At 43.2% G+C, this 20,939-nt stretch overlaps 2 protein-coding genes across 3 annotated transcripts in view; one reads left to right on the forward strand and one right to left on the reverse strand.

Annotated features, from left to right (window-relative positions):
- The window catches only part of PPIL1 (peptidylprolyl isomerase like 1), a 21,970-nt gene extending 17,212 nt beyond the window's left edge, over window positions 1–4,758 (reverse strand). The window contains exons 1-2 of one of the 2 annotated variants that reach the window (XM_006759032.2): window positions 4,437–4,758; window positions 647–801 (exon numbers count right to left, since the gene is read on the reverse strand). In XM_006759032.2, coding sequence (XP_006759095.1) covers window positions 647–801; window positions 4,437–4,492 — 211 coding nt within the window. In that variant the 5' untranslated portion in view covers window positions 4,493–4,758. Of the gene's footprint in view, window positions 1–646; window positions 1,032–4,436 lie in introns of those variants that run through there. The other variant, XM_006759031.2, reaches the window with a different exon arrangement.
- Window positions 4,759–10,334: 5,576 nt separating this feature from the next.
- The window catches only part of LOC102773796 (chromosome unknown open reading frame, human C6orf89), a 34,009-nt gene continuing 23,404 nt past the window's right edge, over window positions 10,335–20,939 (forward strand). Inside the window, exon 1 of the mRNA XM_006759033.2 lies at window positions 10,335–10,503. Coding sequence (XP_006759096.2) covers window positions 10,502–10,503 — 2 coding nt within the window. The 5' untranslated portion in view covers window positions 10,335–10,501. The remainder of the gene's footprint in view (window positions 10,504–20,939) is intronic.

Here is a 20,939-nt window from a genome sequence, read left to right on the forward strand (position 1 = left end):
AGATTTCGTGCACCGGGGCTCTAGTTCAGAATAAAATCCAGTCTGTACCAAGCCCTACAAAATCCTACATGGACTCCTGCCTCAGGGCATCTGGTCCTACTCTTTCCTCCAGTCATAAAGTTCATTCCCTCACTTGATTCAGTTCTCTGCTCCATTAATAGCATCTACTCAGAGAGGACTTCTCTGGCTTTGCTATTAAAATCACATCCCCACATCCTTTTCCTGCTTTATTGAGAGCAACTTTTTTTCTTTGTTCATGGCTACACAAGAGCTTAGAAAAGTATCTGGCACAAAGCAGGTGTTCAATATGAACAAATTAATCAAACAACCCAGTATTCTGTTTTTCTCACAACACTGAAAATGTCTTCCTTTACTTCTGATTAGTAGATTACACTATACATTACTATAATATTATTTGCTCTTAGTAAGCAATACATGGAAGTTATAAGAAACTCTATAAAGCCCAGAGTCCAGATTAGTTTCTGGTCAATTCCCCACGTGTGTTTGGGGGAGGGTGTGTGCTAGCAGGACAGCAACAGTCACCCGAATCACTAACCCAATCCCCGGCACGTGGAAGAGAGCCTGGCTGCCTCACATCAGCTACAACAGAATGAAACTTCAGAAACTAACGCTGGCTTAACTGTACCTGTCCCTGTTGGGTCACCTCCCTGGACCATGAAGTCTTTGATGATTCTGTGGAATTTGGTGCCATTGTAGTAACCTCGACGAGCCAACTCAGCAAAGTTCTTGCAGGTCTTTGGAGCATGCTTCCAGTACAGCTCCAGCACAATGGTCCCCATGCTGCAGACAGAAGAGGGCGGGAGAGCTCCAGTCAAGAACAAGGTCACAGCAGATAGGAATGACATGGACTGCTCCAGGACTCTGCATTTTCAAACTTGTGAGCCATGAAATTGTGATAAACATCAGACTCCATGCTCACCAAGAAAAATGACGCAAGGCAAATAACATGAACACAACTGTGGACAACTAAAATGTTAAAGCCTTATATATTAAAAATTTATTACTGATTACCAGAAATTAATATAACCAATCCCCAAATTAGAAAAAAAAAGTCTTACACTTAATTTATAATTTTTTTAAAGGAAGACATTAAAGTATCAGGAATTCATATTTATTTATACGTGTATAAGTTTCTGGGTGGGGTGGAAACTGGGTAAATAGGAGACAGGAAGGTTGTCAATGAACATCTTTTTTAAACTTTATATTTTTGAACCATGGAAATACAGTACCTATTCATAAATACTTTAATGGGGGGAAAAAGGTACAGTTTGTGTGTATTTAGGAGGGGCTGCAACAAAGGCAAAACCTGATGACTTCAAACCTTTATACCTACTGAATGTGATGAGCCCTCCCCCGCTGAAGTACTGCCACGGAAAAGGAAGAAGGAAAAGATGGAGGCCAGGTGCCTTCCCCTCTCCATCTCTCACCTAGACTTTAAACTCCAGGAATGTGAGAACGGCGTCAACTCTGTACAGACTGAATACCCTGTGCCAAGAACACTGCAAGTAAACCATTGGTTCTCAACCTTCCTAATGCCGCGACCCTTTAATACAGTTCCTCATGTTGTGGTGACCCCCAACCATAAAATTATTTTTGTTGCTTCTTCATAACTGTAATTTTGCTACTGTTGTGAATTGTAATGTAAATATCTGATATGCAGGATGTATTTTCATTGTTACAAATTGAACATAATTAAAGCATAGTGATTAATCACAAAAACAATATGTAATTATATGTGTTTTCCGATGGTCTTAGGCGACCCCTGTGAAAGGGTTGTTCAACCCCCAAAGGGGTCGTGACCCACAGACTGTAGACAGCTTGGAAACTGACTTTTAGGGAAAGGATGTATAATGAAATAAATTTTACCAGAGGCTAGCAGATACAAATAAGAGGTAAGTCCTTGTAGCATACTTCTGATCATAAGAACATCACCAAATTTCTTAAAAAAAGACCCAAATACTTCTAATACTTTACATTGAAATAAATGTGAGCTATATATTCACATAAGGAAGATTAATAAAAACAAGTTAAAATAATTATTTTCCAACCTGCTTATTCCAGTTCAGGGTCTAGGGTGGCTGGAGCCTTATCCCAGAAGCTAAGGGTCCAAGGTGGGAACCAAACTGGACAGGATACCCTTCCATCCAGGGCACACTTGTGTGCACACACATACACTCGTTCAGACTAGGACCCATTGAGACATGCTCATTCAATAATGTGCACATCTTTGGGATGTGAGTACCTGGGAAAACACCCAGGCAGACATGGGGAGCACATGCAAACTCCAGAGACAGTGGCCTTGGATAGCAATCTTTTCCCCTCATCGTTATCATGGAAGGACACTGAAAGGAACCTTAATTCGAGGACCTGCTGTATATGTGGTAAGTGCCAGAAAATAGCTTTCTGCTGGCAACTCATCCTTCACGTTACTAATATTCAGCACAGAGTAACAATTACTCCGGGCAAGGCACGGATCCAGGTGCTTTCCCTTCATGGAGCTTACATTCTGGTGGGTATTTTTTTAAATACATAATAACTTTAGAATGGCAATCAGGAAGTACCTATACAATACTGAAATGTGCATACTTCTTGACAGCAATTTCAACTAAGTATCTACTCTATAGAAAAAAATAACTAAAGTTCTTAAGGATACAATTGTGCAAGGATGTTCATTCAGATATTTATCATAACAAAACACAAGAAGCAATTTGGATGACCTTCAGAGAGGGAATGACTAAAATATGAGACATTCATACTATGGAAGACTGTATATATTAGTGAGTGAAAGAAAAGCAAATTACAGGAAAAGAAACATACACACAGTATGAGCATATGATCTTATTTTTGTCAAAAAAAATAGAACATAAAAGAGAGATGTTTATGTGAAAAGATCTGGAAGATCATTCAACAAACTATTAAAAATGTTTTTAGCCTGGCCAGTGTGGCCCAGTGGTTGAGTGTCAACCATGAACCAAGAAGTCACCGGTTTGATTCCTGGTCAGGGCACATGCCCGGGTTCCGAGCCCAGTAGGGGGTGTGCAGAAGGCAGCCAATGGATGATGTTTCTCTCTATCCCTCTTCCTTCTTCTCTCTAAAAATCAATAATTAATTTTTAAAAGTGTTTTTACATGAAAGGTGGCTTTCACTGCTTTTTCTATACACTTCTACACTGTCTGGATTTAAATTTAGATTTATTTTTGTAGTTTTTAAAAAAATGTTAACAGCTGAGTTCAAAAACTACTTTCAAGTTGGTATCTGAAGGAGAATTTAGCCAGATTAGAAGGTGGGGGAAATGGCCTGGGAGCAAAAGCAGCATCTGAGCGAACTGTGCTCTGGTGGAAAGCTGCACAGACAAGAGCAGAAGGAAGGCAGAGGGATGATGGCTGGACCCTGGCTACGGATGGGGGACTGGAAAGTGTAGCCAGAGGTAGGAGAAGGCCAGAGGAAAAACATCACCTGGAATGTCAGACTACGACGTTTTACCATTAGGGTGCTGTGGCAGTAAGAAGTCACGTCCGGTAATGTGTCCTACTCTGGAAAGATCGCTCTGGGCTTTTTCCAAAGAGGCAGTGGAATGAGTGAGGCCAGGGAACCTAGCATGGGAGGCGGACATACCGGGCTCCAAATGAGGCCACGCCATTTAACCTGTGAGCTCCGGATGTCCCTGCTAAAGCTGGAGGAGAGAAGGTGCAGTAATGCCTGCAGGGCCTGAGCTGCTAGGAGGATTAAACTAACTGATGCTCTGTCTGCACCGGGCAGGGCACTAGCTGGCTGGGGCCCGCTGTATCACATTTGATGGTGGAGCAAATGTGCTTCTTCCTGTTTAACACTGTAGACTCATGGCGTCACAACTGTGACACTCATCCCGTCCACGTTTATTTTTTAAAATATATTTCTTTATTGATTTCAGAGAGGAAGGGAGGGGGAGAGAGAGAAACATCCATGATGAGAATCACTGATCGGCTGCCTCCTGCACGCCCCCCACTGGAGATCGAGCCTGCAACCCAGGCATGTGCCCTTGGCCGGAAATGAACCCGGGACCCTTCAATCCGCAGACCGACGCTCTATCCACTGAGCAAACCGGCTAGGGCCATCCCGTCCACATTTGCACAGCTGTCTCCTTCACTATACTGTCTGTCCCTAAAGGCACGGCTGTGTGTTTCATCCACCTGTCTCCTCAGGTGCCAGATCCTACGTCCCCGGCATGAAGGAAGGGATGAATGAACGGAGCACGGGTGGGAGGAGGGTAATCAGGCGCCCTCGCGGCCGCCGCTCCCACGAGGACAGCGACGGTCCACACCTGCCCTCGGGAGGCCGCTCCACGAGGAGGGAGAGCCCGCCGGGAAGGGAGCCCCGCAGACAAGCCCAGGCTCCGAGTCGCCTCCGCCGGCCCCGCCCCGAGGCGACCCCCTCACCTGGTCTCCAAGTAGACGTTGGGCGGCTGCCAGGAGTCGGGGGGGATGGCCGCCATAGCGGAGCCGGCGGAATCTTTCCCCAGCAGTTGCCACTTCCGGCGTCGATTCGCGGGGGACCCGCCGGTGCAGGGCACACTTCCGGTCCCCGCGGTTCAACCCTGCGGCGCCAAGATTTGAAGCGTTGAGAAAAGGAAGAGGAAGGACCCCACCTCCAAAGCCCGGCGGCCGGGTGCGAGGCGAAAGCAGGCCTGCCGGCCGCAGCCCGGAGGAGAGAGCGCGCTCCCGCGGCGGGGGCCTCGCGCCACTCTTCGGACGCTCTGATTGGTTCGTCTAGGCGTGGGAGGCGGGAACAACCGGCAAATCTTCGCTCTGATTGGAGTTCTATCCTAACTTTCAATTCCAAGAATTTCCTGGTCCCACAATAAGGCAGGGACGAAAATAAGAGATGGAGAATGAAAGGGAATAGAGGTGAGAGGTCCCAGAACTAGCTTTGATAAGGCTCGGTACAATTTCCATAGCAATCACACTTTATTATCTTATCTGCTATGAAGTAGGTACTGTTATTTTCGTTTTTCAGATGTGAAAACTGAGATTCAACAGTTAGATGATTTGCTTATTTGTCTAAAGCAGTGGTTCTCAACCCAGGTGAATCTAATGTGCAGCCAAGGTTGAGAACCACTAGTCTAAAGACATAGAGCAAATCCGAGCCTCCAAACTGCAAAGGCTGAGAGTCTGGAGAGAGAGAGGGAAGGGCCTGGAAGAAAATGAGAGATAAGGAAAGGGCGAAAGCCCAATGAAGATCAAAGAGGTCAGGGCTCTAGCAAGGCCTAGAGTGGCCTGCTGGGATAGACGGTGCCCCAAAGGTGTTAGGAGGGTTTGCTCAGGGTCAAAGGTGGAGAAGCAAAATAGAGGCACTGCAGGGAAGTTTGGATAGAGGACAAGAAATAAATGGGGTACATAAACATATGGTAAATGCTCTGCACAGCCCTTGATAATGATGGCCAGCCTAGGGCTAAGCACTTTGGGGTACTTTAAACATCGTTAAAATCCAACACAGATGGAGACCAGACTGAAAATTCCCTGAGCAGACACACCAGTTTAGTCATACAAGCAAAACTTAGGCCAGTTCTTGTTAATGCCTCTGAAAATCATAAACAGAACTTAAACTGTTCCCCGAAATTGATGTAAGCTAACCACTTTTAACCCATTCTCTGTCATTAGGAAAACTCTAATTTTATAACCAATCACTGGGAAGAATCAGCAGCCATTGCCTCCTCAATATGTAAGCTGCTTTATTATTTAATCTTTATTGTTGGAAGTATTACATATGTCTCCTATTTTCCCCCAGTGACCCCTTCTAGCCCGCCCCTACCCTCCAGGCCTTCACCACACTGTAGTCTGTGACCATAGGTTTTGCATATATGCATACAAGTTCTTTGCTCTCTTCCCAACCAGTCTGTTCCTTGCATCTATGTCTCTGGATCTATTTGTAAGCTACTTTGTAACCACGTATTTCTGAGCCTCATTCTGTGTTTGATTTGAGTGCTCCCAGTTTGCCAACTGGTTTTTTGTGTGTGCACAATACATTTTTTTGCTAATTATTATGTCATTGATCCAGTGGTTTTACTTCCAGTATTTCTGAACTTTTGACAATATTTAATATTGAAAACCCTCTGAGGTATGCCCAGCTGGTGTGGCTAAGTGGTTGAGCGTCAGTCACATGCCCAGCTTGCAGGCTTGATCACTGGTGTGGGGTGTGTGCAGGGGGCAACCGATCAATGATTCTTATCATTGATGTTTTTCTCTCTCTCTCCCTTCCTCTCTGAAATCAATAAAAATATTTTTAAACCTTATGAGGTAGATATTACTATTTATTCCCTTTTTACTTTGAGAAAACAGATAAATAACTTGCTCAAAGTACCACAGCTGTGAGCCTGTGCCCCTAACCACAGTTCAATCCAAGTTTCCGTAATTGTCAAGTAGGAATAAGGTTATACAGGGTGTAAAGATCAAACTAGACAGCGAGTTCCGTGAGAGAGGAACTGGCCTTTCTACATCTCGATGCCCTCCTCACAGAGCACTGAGCATAGGGTGCTCAGGTTTCACTGGATGCATAATGGCCATAAACCATTGTTTTAGCCCTGGCCAGTGTAGCTCAGTGGGTTGGGTGTCCTCTGTGCAGCATAAGGTTGCCAGTTCCATTCCCATCAGGGCCCATGCCCGGTTTTGGGCTCAATCCCTAGTAGGGGACATGCAGAAGGCAACCAATTATGAATAGATTTTTACCCCCTTCCTCTTTCTTTAAAAAACAATCAAAATATTAAAACAAAACAAAATGTCAAAACAAAACAAAAAACAATGCTAATGTAAGGTATAATTAGTTTTACACTGCCTGTGGTCTTGTGTTCATGCCTTCTTTGTAACCCTTGAGCTGGAAGGAAAAGGCTTTATTTTTTTATTTTTGCTTTTTATTTTTTTATTTATTTTTCAATCTTTAATTTCTTTATTAAGGTATTACATATGTGACTTCATTCCCCCCATAAACCCCCCACTCCCACTCATGCCCTTGCCCCCCTGTTGTCTGTGTCCATTGGTTGGGCTTATATGCATGCCTACAAGTCCTTTGGTTGATCTCTCCCCCTTACCCTCCTCCCCTACTTTCCCTATCAACAAATCAACAAAAAAGTGTTGAAGAGGATGTGGAGAAAAAGGAACCCTTTTGCACTGCTGGTGGGAATGCAGACTGGTACAGCCACAGTTTGGAGTTTCCTGGAGTTTCCTCAAAAAACTAAAATGTAACTCCCATTTGACCCAGTGATCCTACTTCTAGGACTATATCCCAAGAAGCTAGAAACACCAATCAGAAAGGATATATGCACCCCTATGTTCATAGCAGCACAATTCACCAGAGCTAAGATCTGGAAACAGCCTAAGTGCCCATCAGCAGATGAGTGGATTAGGAAAAGGCTTTATTATTGTCCGTTTTGTCTGTTGTTATCTGCGTTGCCTTTTCCTGGACCTTTTGTAGTTTCTTACTATATATTTTGGGAGGCTTAGGGCACAGTGAAGATGCTTTGGAGTTTTATACAAGAATAAGACAGTGTCTTGCTATCTCATTTCAAAATCCTTCTTTAAAAGCCTATTTGTTGATCTTTTTGTCCCTAAGGGAACATTGGGTGCCAGTGACTTCAGGAAGGAGTCGACAAAGAGGCCTAGGTTCCTTTTTTGAGTTATAACTAATAGTTCATGTTAAATTAGTCAGAGTAGCTTGTATTTACTTCATTTATTGTGTCTAATGTTTACTGCGTCTTTTGGAAGTGTCACTCAGGCTGTGGTATAGAAAATGACAGGAAGGGCCAGAAAGACATGGGATTTTTAGGACATCTGGACTCCCCAGAGCACATTTTTTAAGTAAATATTTAAATTGAAGTATAATATACATCCAGAAAAGTGGACAGATACTAAGTGTGGCAGTTCAATTAAATATCACAAAACAAACCCACCTGTGTAACCACCATCAAATCAAGAAAAAAAAACACCTGTTTCCAGCTCCACAGAAGCACCCCCATCAATCAGTGCCCCTCCCCATCCCCGAAGGTAATTAGCCACTTTCTGAGTTCTAAATTCATAGATTAGTTTTGGAAATTTATATAAATGGAGTCATAAAGTGTTTTTATATCTGGCTTCTTTTGTTTAACATATTTGTGAGATATATTTTCAATGCTGTGTAGTGTTCTGTTGGAGGAATATACTGCAGTGTATTATTCTATTGGTAATGGGCATTTGGGATGTTTCCATATTGTACCTGTTACAAATAATGATGCTGTTAATATTCTTTTAAAATTTTTTATTGATTGTTTTGAGAGAGAGAAGGGAGAGAGAAACATCGATTTGTGCTTCTATTTATTTATGCATTCATTGGTTGATTCTTTTTTGTTGTTCAAAAATCATCACCTGAGGATATTTTTTCCATTACTTTTTCAGAGTAGAAGGGAGGAAGGGACGGGGAGAGAGAGAGAGAGAGACACATAGACTGGTTGCTACTGACTGCCTTCCGCATACGTCCTGACCAGAGGTGGTAAGCAAGCCTGCAACCCAGGTAAATGCCCTTGACTGGGAATAAAACCTGAGGCCCTTCAGTGCATGGGCTGATGCTCCAACCACTTAGCCACACGGGCCAGGGCCATTAGTTGATTCTTGTATGTGTCCTGACCAGGGATTGAACCTGAAACCTTAGAGTATGGGGACAATGCTCTAAAAACTAAGCTACGGGCAGGGCCAATATTCTTGTGTGCAACTTTGTACATGAATTTGGGGGGTATATACCTAGAATTAGAATTGCTGGATAATAGGTTATGTTTATATTATAATTTATTATTAACACTAATTTGTTTTCCAAGATGGCTGTAGCAATTTACATTCCTACCAGTGTGTGAGTTGCTGTTGCTTTGCTTCCTTGTCAACACTTAATGTTGCCAGTCTTTTTCACTTAAGCAATTCTGGAGCTTGTATATCTCAGTAATCATTTGCCTAACCATTAATGATTAAGGAAGTTGAACACTTTTTCATATGTGTATTTGCCATTTAGATATCCTCTTTTGTGATATCTTTTTGTGTTCAAATCTTCTGTCCATTTTTCTATTTGGCTCTTTTTTCTCTCTTTCTTTTTTTTTGGGGGGGGGGTTCTTTTTATATCCTGGATACAAGCTTGTTTCTTTTACGCTACAACTTGTTTTTCATTCTCTTCATTATGTCTTTTGATGATCAGAGGTTTCTAATTTTAATGCAGTCCAATGTATCAATTTTATCTCTTGTAGAACACCTCAATGCCGACAAGCCACATTTAGGTATTCAGTAGTCACTTGCACAGTGACAGTATTGGACAGAGCAGCTTTAAAGTTTCATTGTTTTGCCTTAGATCTACAATGCACATAGAATTTATTTTGCTGTATCATGTAAAGTAAGAGTCAAGTTTCATTTTTTCCTACATGGATATACAGCTGACCCAGTAGTATTTATTGAAAGCATTATCCTTTCCTCACTCCCCTCTTATACCTCTTTTTCATAAAGTGTCTATATATGAGTGGTTTGGGTTTCTGTTCTGTTTAATTGGTTTGCCTATTCCTGCATCAGTATCACACAGCCTTGGTACCTGTGGCTTCCTTAGTGTGAATCCGGTGGCATTTTGTTGGCAGATCTCTTGGAGAAAGCAGTTAAGCTCTTTGGCACTAAAAACAGGGCAAGATAAGGAGCCCGAGTTCAAATCATGACCCCACCGCTCTTTATATAGTAATCCCAGCAGGTTAACCTTTTCGTAAACTCCAGCTTGGTTGGTGCGAGGATAAATGTTGTGGGGCTATTTGTGTCATAGGGTTGTTGGGGCGGTTTCCCGAATATAAAGTGCTTGGTTATGTCTGGCAGAAAAGACTCAAAAAGTATTGAGCCCTGGCGGGTGTGGCTCAGTTGGTGGCGGTTCGACCCCGGTCAGGACGCGTGCAGAAGGCAACCAATTGATGATTCTCTCTCACATCGGGTGTTTCTCTGGCTCTCTCCCTTCCTCTCTCTAAAATAAAATTTTAAAAAATTGAGTGGGCCAGGTGTAAATTTGAGTTTCCTATTTGTCCTTCTCTCGTTTAGACAAGAAGCTCCGGAGGTAAGGGCCTGCCCTCCATTTACTCATCCCTCCCACACTCACCCTTAGTGCCCATCACTCTGCCTGGCACGCAGGAGAGGGCTCACAAATGCTTGTTGAACGAATCCGTTCAGGCACTTAGTCTGTGTCAGTGCAGCCGCAAAGCATGGAGGAGGAAGAACTGAACGCCAGGGGGAGCGAGAACCCCGCTCTCCAGATCTCGCGAGAGTGACCGCGAGCATCTGACGTCATGCGTTCTGCGTTTGGCGAAGCTGGGCAGTGGAGAAGGAGCGACTCTAGGCGTGCGGCCGCGCCGGTAGCTTGGGAGTCGCTTCCGGGTTGCGCGCCGGAAGCAGGAAGTTCTCGGCTTCTCTTTCTCGCCCGGCGGCAGCTGTCCCCGAGGCGGGAGGAGCCCGAGGGGCGCGGGCCCCGCATGTGAGTGACTGGGGCCCAGGGCCGGGTGGGGGAGGCCGCTCCATGACCTGTCGCCGCCGCGCCGTCTGTGACATTCTCGCGCAGCCCCTCCCCTGCCGCCGCCGCCCCGCTTGCCCCTTCGCTGACCTCTTTTTTGAGCCTCCGGAGTTGTGCAGACTGACAGCATCCCCTGGCCGCTCCCCCGGGCCGACTCCCTTAAGACGTCGCCCCGCTTTCCGGGCTTCTCCCCGGGAGCAAAGCGAGGTCGCCCTGCGTGGGCCTGTCTCCAGGCCTCACAGGAGAGGTGCTAGCGAAGTCGGCCTTTCACTGCCCTGGGACGGGTTTCTTAATTTTTTGGGTATATTGAGATTAGGTTTTCCGCCCCGCTCAGAACCATCTTTCTAGTTGTTAAAGAGGACATTTTTGGTATGTGATAAACATGGCATCTTGGCTTCAGAAAGGAACATGGAAGACTTGGTTCACTGACCTCAATAAAGGAGCTGTTTGTAATCGCCTTCCAGCCCAGGGAAATTCGCCTTCTTCGTGTTAAATAGTGTTTTGTAGGCCAGCCACCCGACAAGCCACACTTTTTCTGGTCCAATAAGGGCCCACGTAGCTTTAGAATTCGAGAATGTATTACTTTCGTCATCACCTGATAATAGAGACTTCTCCAAGATATGATTAAGACCCTAGCTGGTTGCTCATGCGGTGGTTCCCATGGTGGAATCGTCAGTGAACACCTCTCCCTTCGTAAATGTACTTGCATTTGAGTTACCGCCATTTCTCTCTAAGGAACAACATGCCTTCACCCAGATTCGACTTTGAAGTTGTGGGGGCTATAATATGAACTATAGAATAATATTTTCCCTCCCATCTTCTAAATTTTCCCATCTGAATCAGATTAATAGGAGAAAATAAACATTTTTAAAATTGATTTCAGGGAGAGGTAGGGAGAGGGAGAGAGAAACATAAATGATGGGAGAGAATCATCGATCCCCTGCCTCCTGCATACCCCCCGCCGGGGATCCAGCCCAAAACCCTGGCATGTGTCCTGACTGGGAATTGAACCCTGGCCTCCTGGTTCATGGGTCGATGCTCAACTACTGAGCCACACTGGCCGAGCAAAAAATAAACATGTTAGTGCACGTGAACAGGGAATTCACATACGCATGAAATTCTCAAAGACAGTGAGACAGTGGTATATTTGTCATTTTGGACAAAGGAGAGGGGGAGGGGTGGAATCTTAGATTTTAAAAGTGAGAATGAGCGATTTGCAGGTAATTAAGGAAGAACACAACATGTACATTTTTGCTAGGCTACCCAGAAAACAATGGGGTCTTCCTGAAGCAAGCTTTTCCATCCCAGTCTCTTAGGGCAGGAAAGCCAGGGAGGGTCAAAGGTGCTTTGTGTCTTTTCTTGATGACCAACTTAAAGTTAATATCCCTAAAGGCAGCTTAGGTGGCAAAACTCTCCTTCGCTACATGGAAGTTTTGACTGAAGTTCACGCAGCCCAGCTTGCATTTCAGCTTTGGGCCAAAACAATTTTCAAGACCCAATATGAATCCCTTATTCCTCCACAACTACTTTAATGCCACAGAGAGTGTTCAAGTATAAGGTTCTTGACCTGCTCATGTAAATTTTCATTGGGCTAATGTATTTTTTATTTTATTTTTTTAAAAAATAGTTTATTTATTTTTAGAGAGCGAGGAAGGGAGAAGAGAGAAACATCGGTGTGAGAGCGAAACGAAACATAGATTGGCTGCCTCCTGCATGCCCCCTACCTGGGATCCAGTGCAAAACCCAGGCATGTGTCCTGACTGGGAATCGAACCAGCAACCTTTTGGTGCACAGGATGACATCCAACCAACTGAGCCACACCAGCCAGGGCTAATGTATTTTTTTTTTAAAAGTAGAAGAATAAAAAAGTAAAATGAATAAACCATTATTGCATTAAATTAGTTTGGGCACAGAATGATCATTTTTCGGTTCTTTCTATAAATTTGTTCCATAGACACTGGTCCGGTTTCTTGTCTCTTAGGTAAATTTGCATGTCTGTTGTTAGTTTCGTGTGTTGTTACCATCTTTATTTATCTCTGCTTTCAAGAAACAATTCAGTGTGAGAGGGAGATTAAAAAAATTGATGTAATACAAAGTGATAGAGTTGTGTTTAAGGTTCAGAATTTAAAAGGTTTAAAAATCAGGGTTGGGAGAGGGTTCAGTCATTGGACGAAACACTGGGGGCTAGGTTTTGTGGGCAGAGGGAATTAAGTGTACAAAAGCAAAAAGATCTGAAATGTGTTAGTGAAGAATGTGAGGAAGGAATGGGAAATGAGACTGAATAGGTAGAATGACCAGATCATAAAGAGCCATGCTAAGTAATAGGGACTTTATCTTATGACTAGAGGCCTGGTGCATGAAATTCGTGCATGGGGGGAGGGCGGGGGTGTCCCTCAGCCCAGCCTTCACCCTCTCCAACCTGAGATCCCTCTCACAATCCAGGACTGCTGGCTCCCAACTGCTCGCCTGCCTGCCTGCCGGATTGCCCCTAACCGCTTCTGCCTGCCAGCCTGATCACCCCCTAACCACTTCCCTGCCAGCCTGATCGATGCCTAACTGCTCTCCCCTGACAGCCTGGTCACCCCCAACTGCCTTCTCCTGACAACCCGGTCACCCCAAACTGCCCTCCCCTACTGACCTGATCACACACAACTGCCCTGCCATGCTTTTTAACCCTTTTTTTAAAAAGTTGATTTTTAGAGAAAGAGGAAGGGAGAGGGAGAGAGAGAGAGAAACATCGATGCGAGAGACGCTTCATCAATCGGCTGCTTCCTGCATGCCTCCTACAAGGGATTGAGCCTGAAACCTGGGCATGTGCCCTGACTGGGAATCCAACTCTGACCTCCTGGTTCATAGGTTGTCAATCAACCACTGAGCCACTCCAGCCGGGCCAGTGCCTGTATTCTTAATCACCATGCTGAATTGTTCCCCAGCAGGGCATCGGGAGTCAAGGGAGGAATTTTAAATAGATGAGTAATGTGAGCCAATTTGTGTTTCAGGAAAGTAACTTGTGGAGAGAGGGGGATGGATCAGTGAAGAGGAGGTGAGCTGAAAGTGTAGAGATTAAATACATCTTTGTGATTGTCTGTGGGAGAGACGTTTAGGGCATTAGTGTATAGAGCTAAAGAGGAGATGATGAATGGGAGAACTATACAGGATGTAGAATTGAGGATTTAGTGATTGATTCATTGGTGGAGATGAGGAAGGAGGAGCAGAGGTTTTAAATTTGGAGAACTGGTGTTTCCCTTATAAGAAACGGAATGTAGTAGGAGAAATCAGTTACTGGGGGAAAATAGTGAGTCAGTTATCAACACATTACATATAGGGGACTGTGGGAAGTTGGGTCTTGAGTTCAGGGGAGAGTTCTAGACTAGGGAAGAGATTTGGGGCTCACTAATAGCTAGCTGGTTGTTAAAGCCAGGGAGGGAATGAGAAGGTCAAGGACAATTGTGATGAATACCAACATCCAGGGACATAGACTCTGGGACAAGAACCAGAGAATCATGACAGAGTTTGAGAGCACTTGATGGAGAGATAATGGGTAGCCACGGCAGCCGCTGCAGAGAGGTCAGGGAAGCTGATAGCTGAGAAAACGTCCTTTGGACTCGGCATGTAGAAACCATTGGTGACCTTGGTGAAAGCAGTGGGACAGAAATATGATTTCAACCAGCGAATAAGTGAATGGAGACCTGAGAAATAGGAAGTTGGAGTGGTGTTTTTTTAGGAGCTTGGTTCCAAAGGAAGGGAGAGTGTGTGCATTGGAAATCTGGATAGGAAGGATTATTATTTCTTAAACAGTAGAAATTGAAAAAGGTGAGGATAGAAGCAGAGATAAATTTGAAAATGTGGAGGGGTCCTGCTTTAAATATGTCAGTGTCATAAAAGAAAGAAAAAAGCCAGAATCTGTTCTAGGTTTAAGTACACCAAAGAGACACACCTGATGTGTGACACATTGGTTGGCTCCTAGATTTTCTAAAAAAGCAATATGACCTTTTTGGGGGACAGTTAGGGAAATTTATGGACTGGATATTAGATAAGACTAGGAAATCATCAATTTTAATAGGTATGATAATGATGCTTAATGTACTATATAATAATGTCCTTTTTCTTAGGAGATGCATGCTGAAACATTTAGAAGTGATTTTGTGATGTGTCGCAACTAACTTTCAAATGGTTCCGATAAAAACAGAGACAGGCAGAAAACAAGTATGGCCAAGTGTTAACAAATGGTGAATCTAAGGCCATACAGATGTTCATTGTACTAGTTCAGTTTTTCTGGAGGCTTGAAATGTTCAACATAAAAAGTTGAGAGAATAATGGGAAAGGCTTATTTTCAGAGAGTGAAGAAAGTACTAGACTCTTCAAATCTCATTGAGAAGAGATGGCAAGAAAGGGACCATTAGAGTCAAGTGATGATAGTAGTAGAAAAAGTAGAATTCTCACAATTATAAATTTTAAATACTTATTGCAGCTTTAAGTTGCTACTCTTTTAAGTTATGTTTAATTATTTTTCTTTTAAGATTTTTTTTTAGTGGTTCTTATTATAATTCAAAGGCCCCATTTTATTCCCCTATAGTAGAGGGAAAATGAGTGGCAATCATTGGACAAAATATAATAGAACATATTCATAATACTAAAGAATGGATTAGCATACTATGTAGCTAGCATAATACTAAAGAACCTAGTAGGGGAAAAACAAAATTTAATATTATTCTGGATATTGCTCACATTGTTGAAGATTGGGACATACTTAGATGGGTTTTTGAAACTTTATTTCTCAACTCTGGTGTTTCCCCTTTTGTGTTTTAACTAGATGAATCATAATTGCCTCTTAGAGTTGCCTAGCTGGCATATCTGTTTAGTTTACCAAGCTGAGAACCTCCAGGCTGATATCATACCAGTATTTAGGACATATATATATCACTCTATTAAATAAACAGGGCCAAGGAGGGGTTCATATTAGTCTGACCTTTTAACCTGTTTTCTGCTTTAAACAAACATTTTTATTTAGATGTTCCATCAGTCATTCTGTTATGCCTGTGCCCTGTGTTTTCCTAGATTGAGACCCCGAGGGAATTGTGGGGAACATTTCGTCAGAGCTGTCATTTTCTTCCTCCTGTTCTTGAAGTGCTCCTTCAGAAGTGGACAGCTCCCTGGCGTCCCTCCCCCAGGCCTCTCTTGAAAGCAGGATTTCGCAACCTCAGTACTCAATGTCTTGAGCAGGACAGTTCCTTGTTGCGGGGTTTGTCCTGTGCTTTGCAGGATGTTTAGTCTTTACCCACTGGATGCCAGTAGTACCCCCTCAGTTTTGACAATAAAAAATCTCCTCAGACATTGCCACATGTCCCTGGGGGGCAGAATCACCCCTAGTTGAGAACTTGTTTCAAAGCAGTGTCTCCTAGTTGGGGGTGTGGTCAGCAGGGAAAACTTCTGCCCCTGGGTCCCTCTCCCAGAGGTGCTGACAACTCAGCATGCCCAGGGGATGCATGCATGACGCTTTGATTTGTGTGATGCTGCTAGTGTTCCTGCCTGTGCCCTTGCAGGTCTAAGGCACTGTTAGGAGGCAGAGTCATTCTTCGGAACTTCGCTCTCTGGCCAAGCTCATTTCTGCCAGAATTGAACTTCTTTCTGCCCTCAAGCCTTCAGCTGATTTCACTCAGTCACCTTATACTTGATGCATAGCCAGGACTTTGTGTTTGATTTTTTTTGAAGGGATATTATTTTATTTTTATACAAACTCTTTTTTTTATCCTCATCCAAGGATACTTTTCCATTGATTTTTAGAGAGAATGGAAGGGAGAGGGATAGACGCAGAGAGAAACATCAATGTGAAAGAGACACATTGATTGGTTACCTCCTACACACACCCCGACCACGGCTGGGGATTGAACCTACAACCGAGGTACGTGCCCTTGACCGGAATCGAACACGGGACCTTCAGTCCTCAGGCCCACGCTCTATCCACTGAGCTGGCCAGGGCCAAACTCTCATGTTTGAAAGCTGACTTTCACTAGATCACAGAGAGGGAGCTGCTCTGATAGTATGAAACCCTGACCTAGAGACAAGATTTTTGTTGTTTAACATCATGTCCACTAGATGCCAGTAGTATCCCTCAAGTGTAACAATTAACCCCTTCCCGGCAGAAACGTGTATACTCGTTTTCACAAAATGTTCTTTTTCAGTCGTCGACGAGTATACTAAGAAAATATGGTAAAAAAATATGGTTTATAGGAAGACGAGTTACAAACTGTTTTCATAACCAGCATCAAAAATACTATATAGAACCAAAATAAAAAAATTAGTCTGAAAAAGAAACGTTTTTAACAAAAAAATTGTTGGGGAAGGGGTTAACCATGTCTCCAGCCTTCCCAAATGTGTGTGCTCCCCGCCCCCCGCCCCCCTGTGCACCTAGTTGAGAACCACTGACCTAATGGAAGGGAAAAGGAGGGCTTATTATCAAGATAATTTAGTGAAGACATTTCACTAAATTATAAGTAACTACCTTTCCAATAACTTTGGAACTGGTGTTAGACTATCAGGGAAGAAGGTCTGGCTGGTGTTGCTCAGTGGTTGAGCATTGACCCATGAACCAGGAGGTCATGGTTCCATTCATGGTCAGGGCACACGCCCCAGTTGCAGGCTCCATCCCCAGTAGGGGGCGTGCGGGAGGCAGCCTGTCAATGATTCTCATCATTGATGCTTTTCCTTTCCCTTGATCTCTGAAATTAATGAAAACATATATTTTTATTTTTTTAATATATTTTATTGATAGGCCGACGCTCTATCCACTGAGCCAGACCGGTTTCGGCAAAACATATTTTTTTAAAAAGAATATCAGGGAAGAAGATGAACAGATTGCAGAAATATATTCAGTATCGTAATATCATTGTATATTTGAATTACAAAAAAGAAACTATTGCTTTTGCAATTTAAACTGGGAGTTTAATAGATTTTTATGTGTATCAATGGGCAGAGGTTTACAAAAGCTGTAAAACAGCCATTAAAAATGATGATAATTGGTCCTCCTTTCACTTCACCAGCACTCTGTCCCCTTCATGGTTCTCCTAAGGGCACACCAATATGATGTTCTCTTCTTCCCTGGGGATACCTCCATGTACCCCATCTCCCAACACTTTATTTTATTTTTATTTTTTTAAAATATATTTTATTGATTTTTTACAGTGAGGAAGGGAGAGGGATAGAGCGTTAGAAACATCGATGAGAGAGAAACATCGACCAGCTGCCTCCTGCACATCTCCCACTGGGGATGTGCCCGCAACCCAGGTACATGCCCTTGACCGGAATCGAACCTGGGACCCTTCAGTCCATAGGCCGACGCTCTATCCACCGAGCCAAACCAGTTTAGGCTCCCAACACTTTAAAAAGCTTTACTGGATTTTTTTTTTTCTAGAATTCCCTCTGCTCTCTTTTCTGGTCTAATGAGCTTTAATGGATTTTAACTAGGTATTGTTGGGTAATTTATTGTATATATATAAATGAACATTATTCCTGCTTGCTTGATGCACTGCCAAACTATTTTTCCAAAGCAGCTGAATCATTTTACATTCCCAGCAGGGTACAAGGGTTCCAGTTGTTAAGCATCTTTGCCAACACTTATAGTTATCTGACTTTTTAATGTAGCCATTCCAGTAGGTGGGGAGTGGTATCTTACTGTGCTTTTGATTTGTATTTCACTGATGGCTAATGATGCTGAACATCTTTTATGATACCTTTGGAGAAATGTCTATTCAAATCCCTTGTTCATTTTCTAATTAGGTTATTCATATTTTTATTACTGTAAGAATCATGTACTTAAATACAGTCCCTTATCAGATATATTATTTGCAAATATTTTTCCCCATTCTGTGGATTGTTTCACTTTCTTCATAGTATCATTTGCAGCACAAAATTGTTAATTTTGACATAGTCCAATTTATCTTTTCTTTTGCTGCTCATGCTTTTGATGCCATATCTAAGAAGCTATTGTCTAATCCAGTGCCAGGAGTGTTTTCCTCTAAGAATTTTATAGTTGTAGTCCAAGTTTAGGCTTTTGATTCATTTTGGAAGGAAGGGTCCAACTTTATTCTTTTGCATGTGGATATCCAATTGTCCCAGCACCATTTGTTGAAAGTACACATTTAAGTGTGTGTGTGTGTGTGTGTGTGTGTGTGTGTGCTAGAGGCCCAATGCATGAAATTCTTGCAAGAGTAGGCCTTCCTTCCCCCAGCTGCCGGCACCGGCTTCCCTCTGGCCCCGGGACCCGAGCTTCCCTCGCAACCCTGGCTTCCTCTGGAAGGTCATCCGGAAGGATGTCTGGTCTAATTAGCAAATTATACTTTTCTTATTATATGTGTGTGTGTGTGTGTGTGTGTGTGTGTTTATTGATTTTAGAGAGAGAGGAAGGAAGAGAGAAGCATCTATCGGTTGCCTCCCATATGCAACCTGACCAGGGACTGAACCCACAACCTAGGCATGTGCCCTGACCAGGAATTGAACTGGTGACCTTCCAGTATATAGACCAGTGGTTCTCAATCTTCCTAATGCTGCAATCCTTCAATACAGTTCCTCATGTTGTGGTGACCCCCAACCATAAAATTATTTTCATTGCTACTTCATAACTGTAATTTTGCTACTGTTATGAATCGTCATGTAAATATCTGATATGCAGGATGTATTTTCATTGTTACAAATTGAACATAATTAAAGCATAGTGATGAATCACAAAAACAATATGTAATTATATATGTATTTTCCGATGGTCTTAGGCGACCTCTGTGAAAGGGTCGTTCGACCCCCAGGTTGAGAACCGCTGGTATAGACAATGCTGAAGCAACTGAGCCACATGGCCAGGGCAAAAATACACATTTTTAAATTGAGTTTACACCATGCTTTTACATAAACCTTGGAGGTCTTAAAAAAAACAAAGAATACTTTGAGCTAAAGCAGAGCGTTTGCCCCTAGGTGCTGCTCAGTGGTTAGAGCATCAGCCCTCAGACTGAAGGGTGGTGCATTAGATTCTGGTCAAGGGCATGTACCTTGGTTGCAGGCTTGATCCCTAACCCCAGTTGGGGCGTGTGTGGGAGGTAACCAATCCGTGTGTGTCTCTCACATCTATGTTTCTCTCTCTCTGTCTCTTCCCATCCCTTCCACTCTCTCTAAAAATCAGTGGGGAAAATATCCTCAAGTGAAGATTAACATCAACAAACAAGAGCAGAGAGTTTGGGGAAAGGATGTATCCCCTGTAGTGTGTAGGGTTCCTCAAAGCCTAGATGACCTGCCATTAGAAAAGTCTAAGTCTGATTTAATTGATTTGGGTTGGAGCCCTGCTACGAGATCATTAAAAGCTCTCCAGGTGATTTTGATGTGCAGGCATGCGTCAGCACTAGTGAGCTTCAAGGTTTACAGTCACAAAGAAAACCAAACAGGAGTCATTAGGAGGCGCTGCTGGAAGAGAGATCTACTGAGGTGTGCTGGCTTGTGGCATTTCAGCCTCCTTGTCTCTGCTGGACTATTGTCCTCTGCTCTTCCGGTGGTGGCACCTCTTTACTGAAACACTAGAGCAGCGGTGGGCAAACTATGGCCCGCAGGCCGGACCCGGCCTGTTTGAAATGAATAAAACTAAAAAAAAAAAAAAAAAGACCGTACCTTTTTATGTAATGATGTTTACTTTGAATGTATATTAGTTCACACAAACACTCCATCCATGCTTTTGTTCCGGCCCTCCGGTCCAGTTTAAGAACCCATTGTGGCCCTTGAGTCAAAAAGTTTGCCCACCCCTGCACTAGAGTGTACCCTTCATTGGTTTTTGAGATTAGAAACACTTTGGGAATGAAGGATATGAAATATGAGAACCTTTTGCATTAAAAAAAAAAATAGAAGAGAGCATAAATCTCTAGCACTGTTTTTTTTCCCTTTATAAATGAAGAAAAATATTAATGTTCTGTAACAAAAGCACTTTTTTAAGAGGACTAAACTAATTTTTTAAAAAATATATTTTATTGATTTTTTTACAGAGAGGAAGGGAGAGAGATAGAGAGTCAGAAACATCGATGAGAGAGAAACATCGATCAGCTGCCTCCTGCACGCCCCCCACTGGGGATGTGCCCGCAACCCAGGTACATGCCCTTGACCGGAATCGAACCTGGGCCTTTCAGTCCGCAGGCCGACGCTCTATCCACTGAGCCAAGCCGATTAGGGCTAAACATTATTTTTATGGATCTGAAAATTATTTTTTGCTTGAAAGAGAGAGATTGGGCACCAATACTATTTCTTTAGTTTTAGGTTTTTTGCTTTTTAAAAATATGTTTTTATTGATTTTTTTAGAGAGAGGAAGGGAGAGGGAGAGAGAGAGTGAAACATTGATGAGAGAGAGAAACATCAATCAGCTGCCTCCTGCACTG

This window comes from Myotis davidii, unplaced genomic scaffold (assembly GCF_000327345.1).
Source record: "Myotis davidii unplaced genomic scaffold, ASM32734v1 scaffold1036, whole genome shotgun sequence".
Taxonomy (NCBI): Eukaryota; Metazoa; Chordata; class Mammalia; order Chiroptera; family Vespertilionidae; genus Myotis; species Myotis davidii.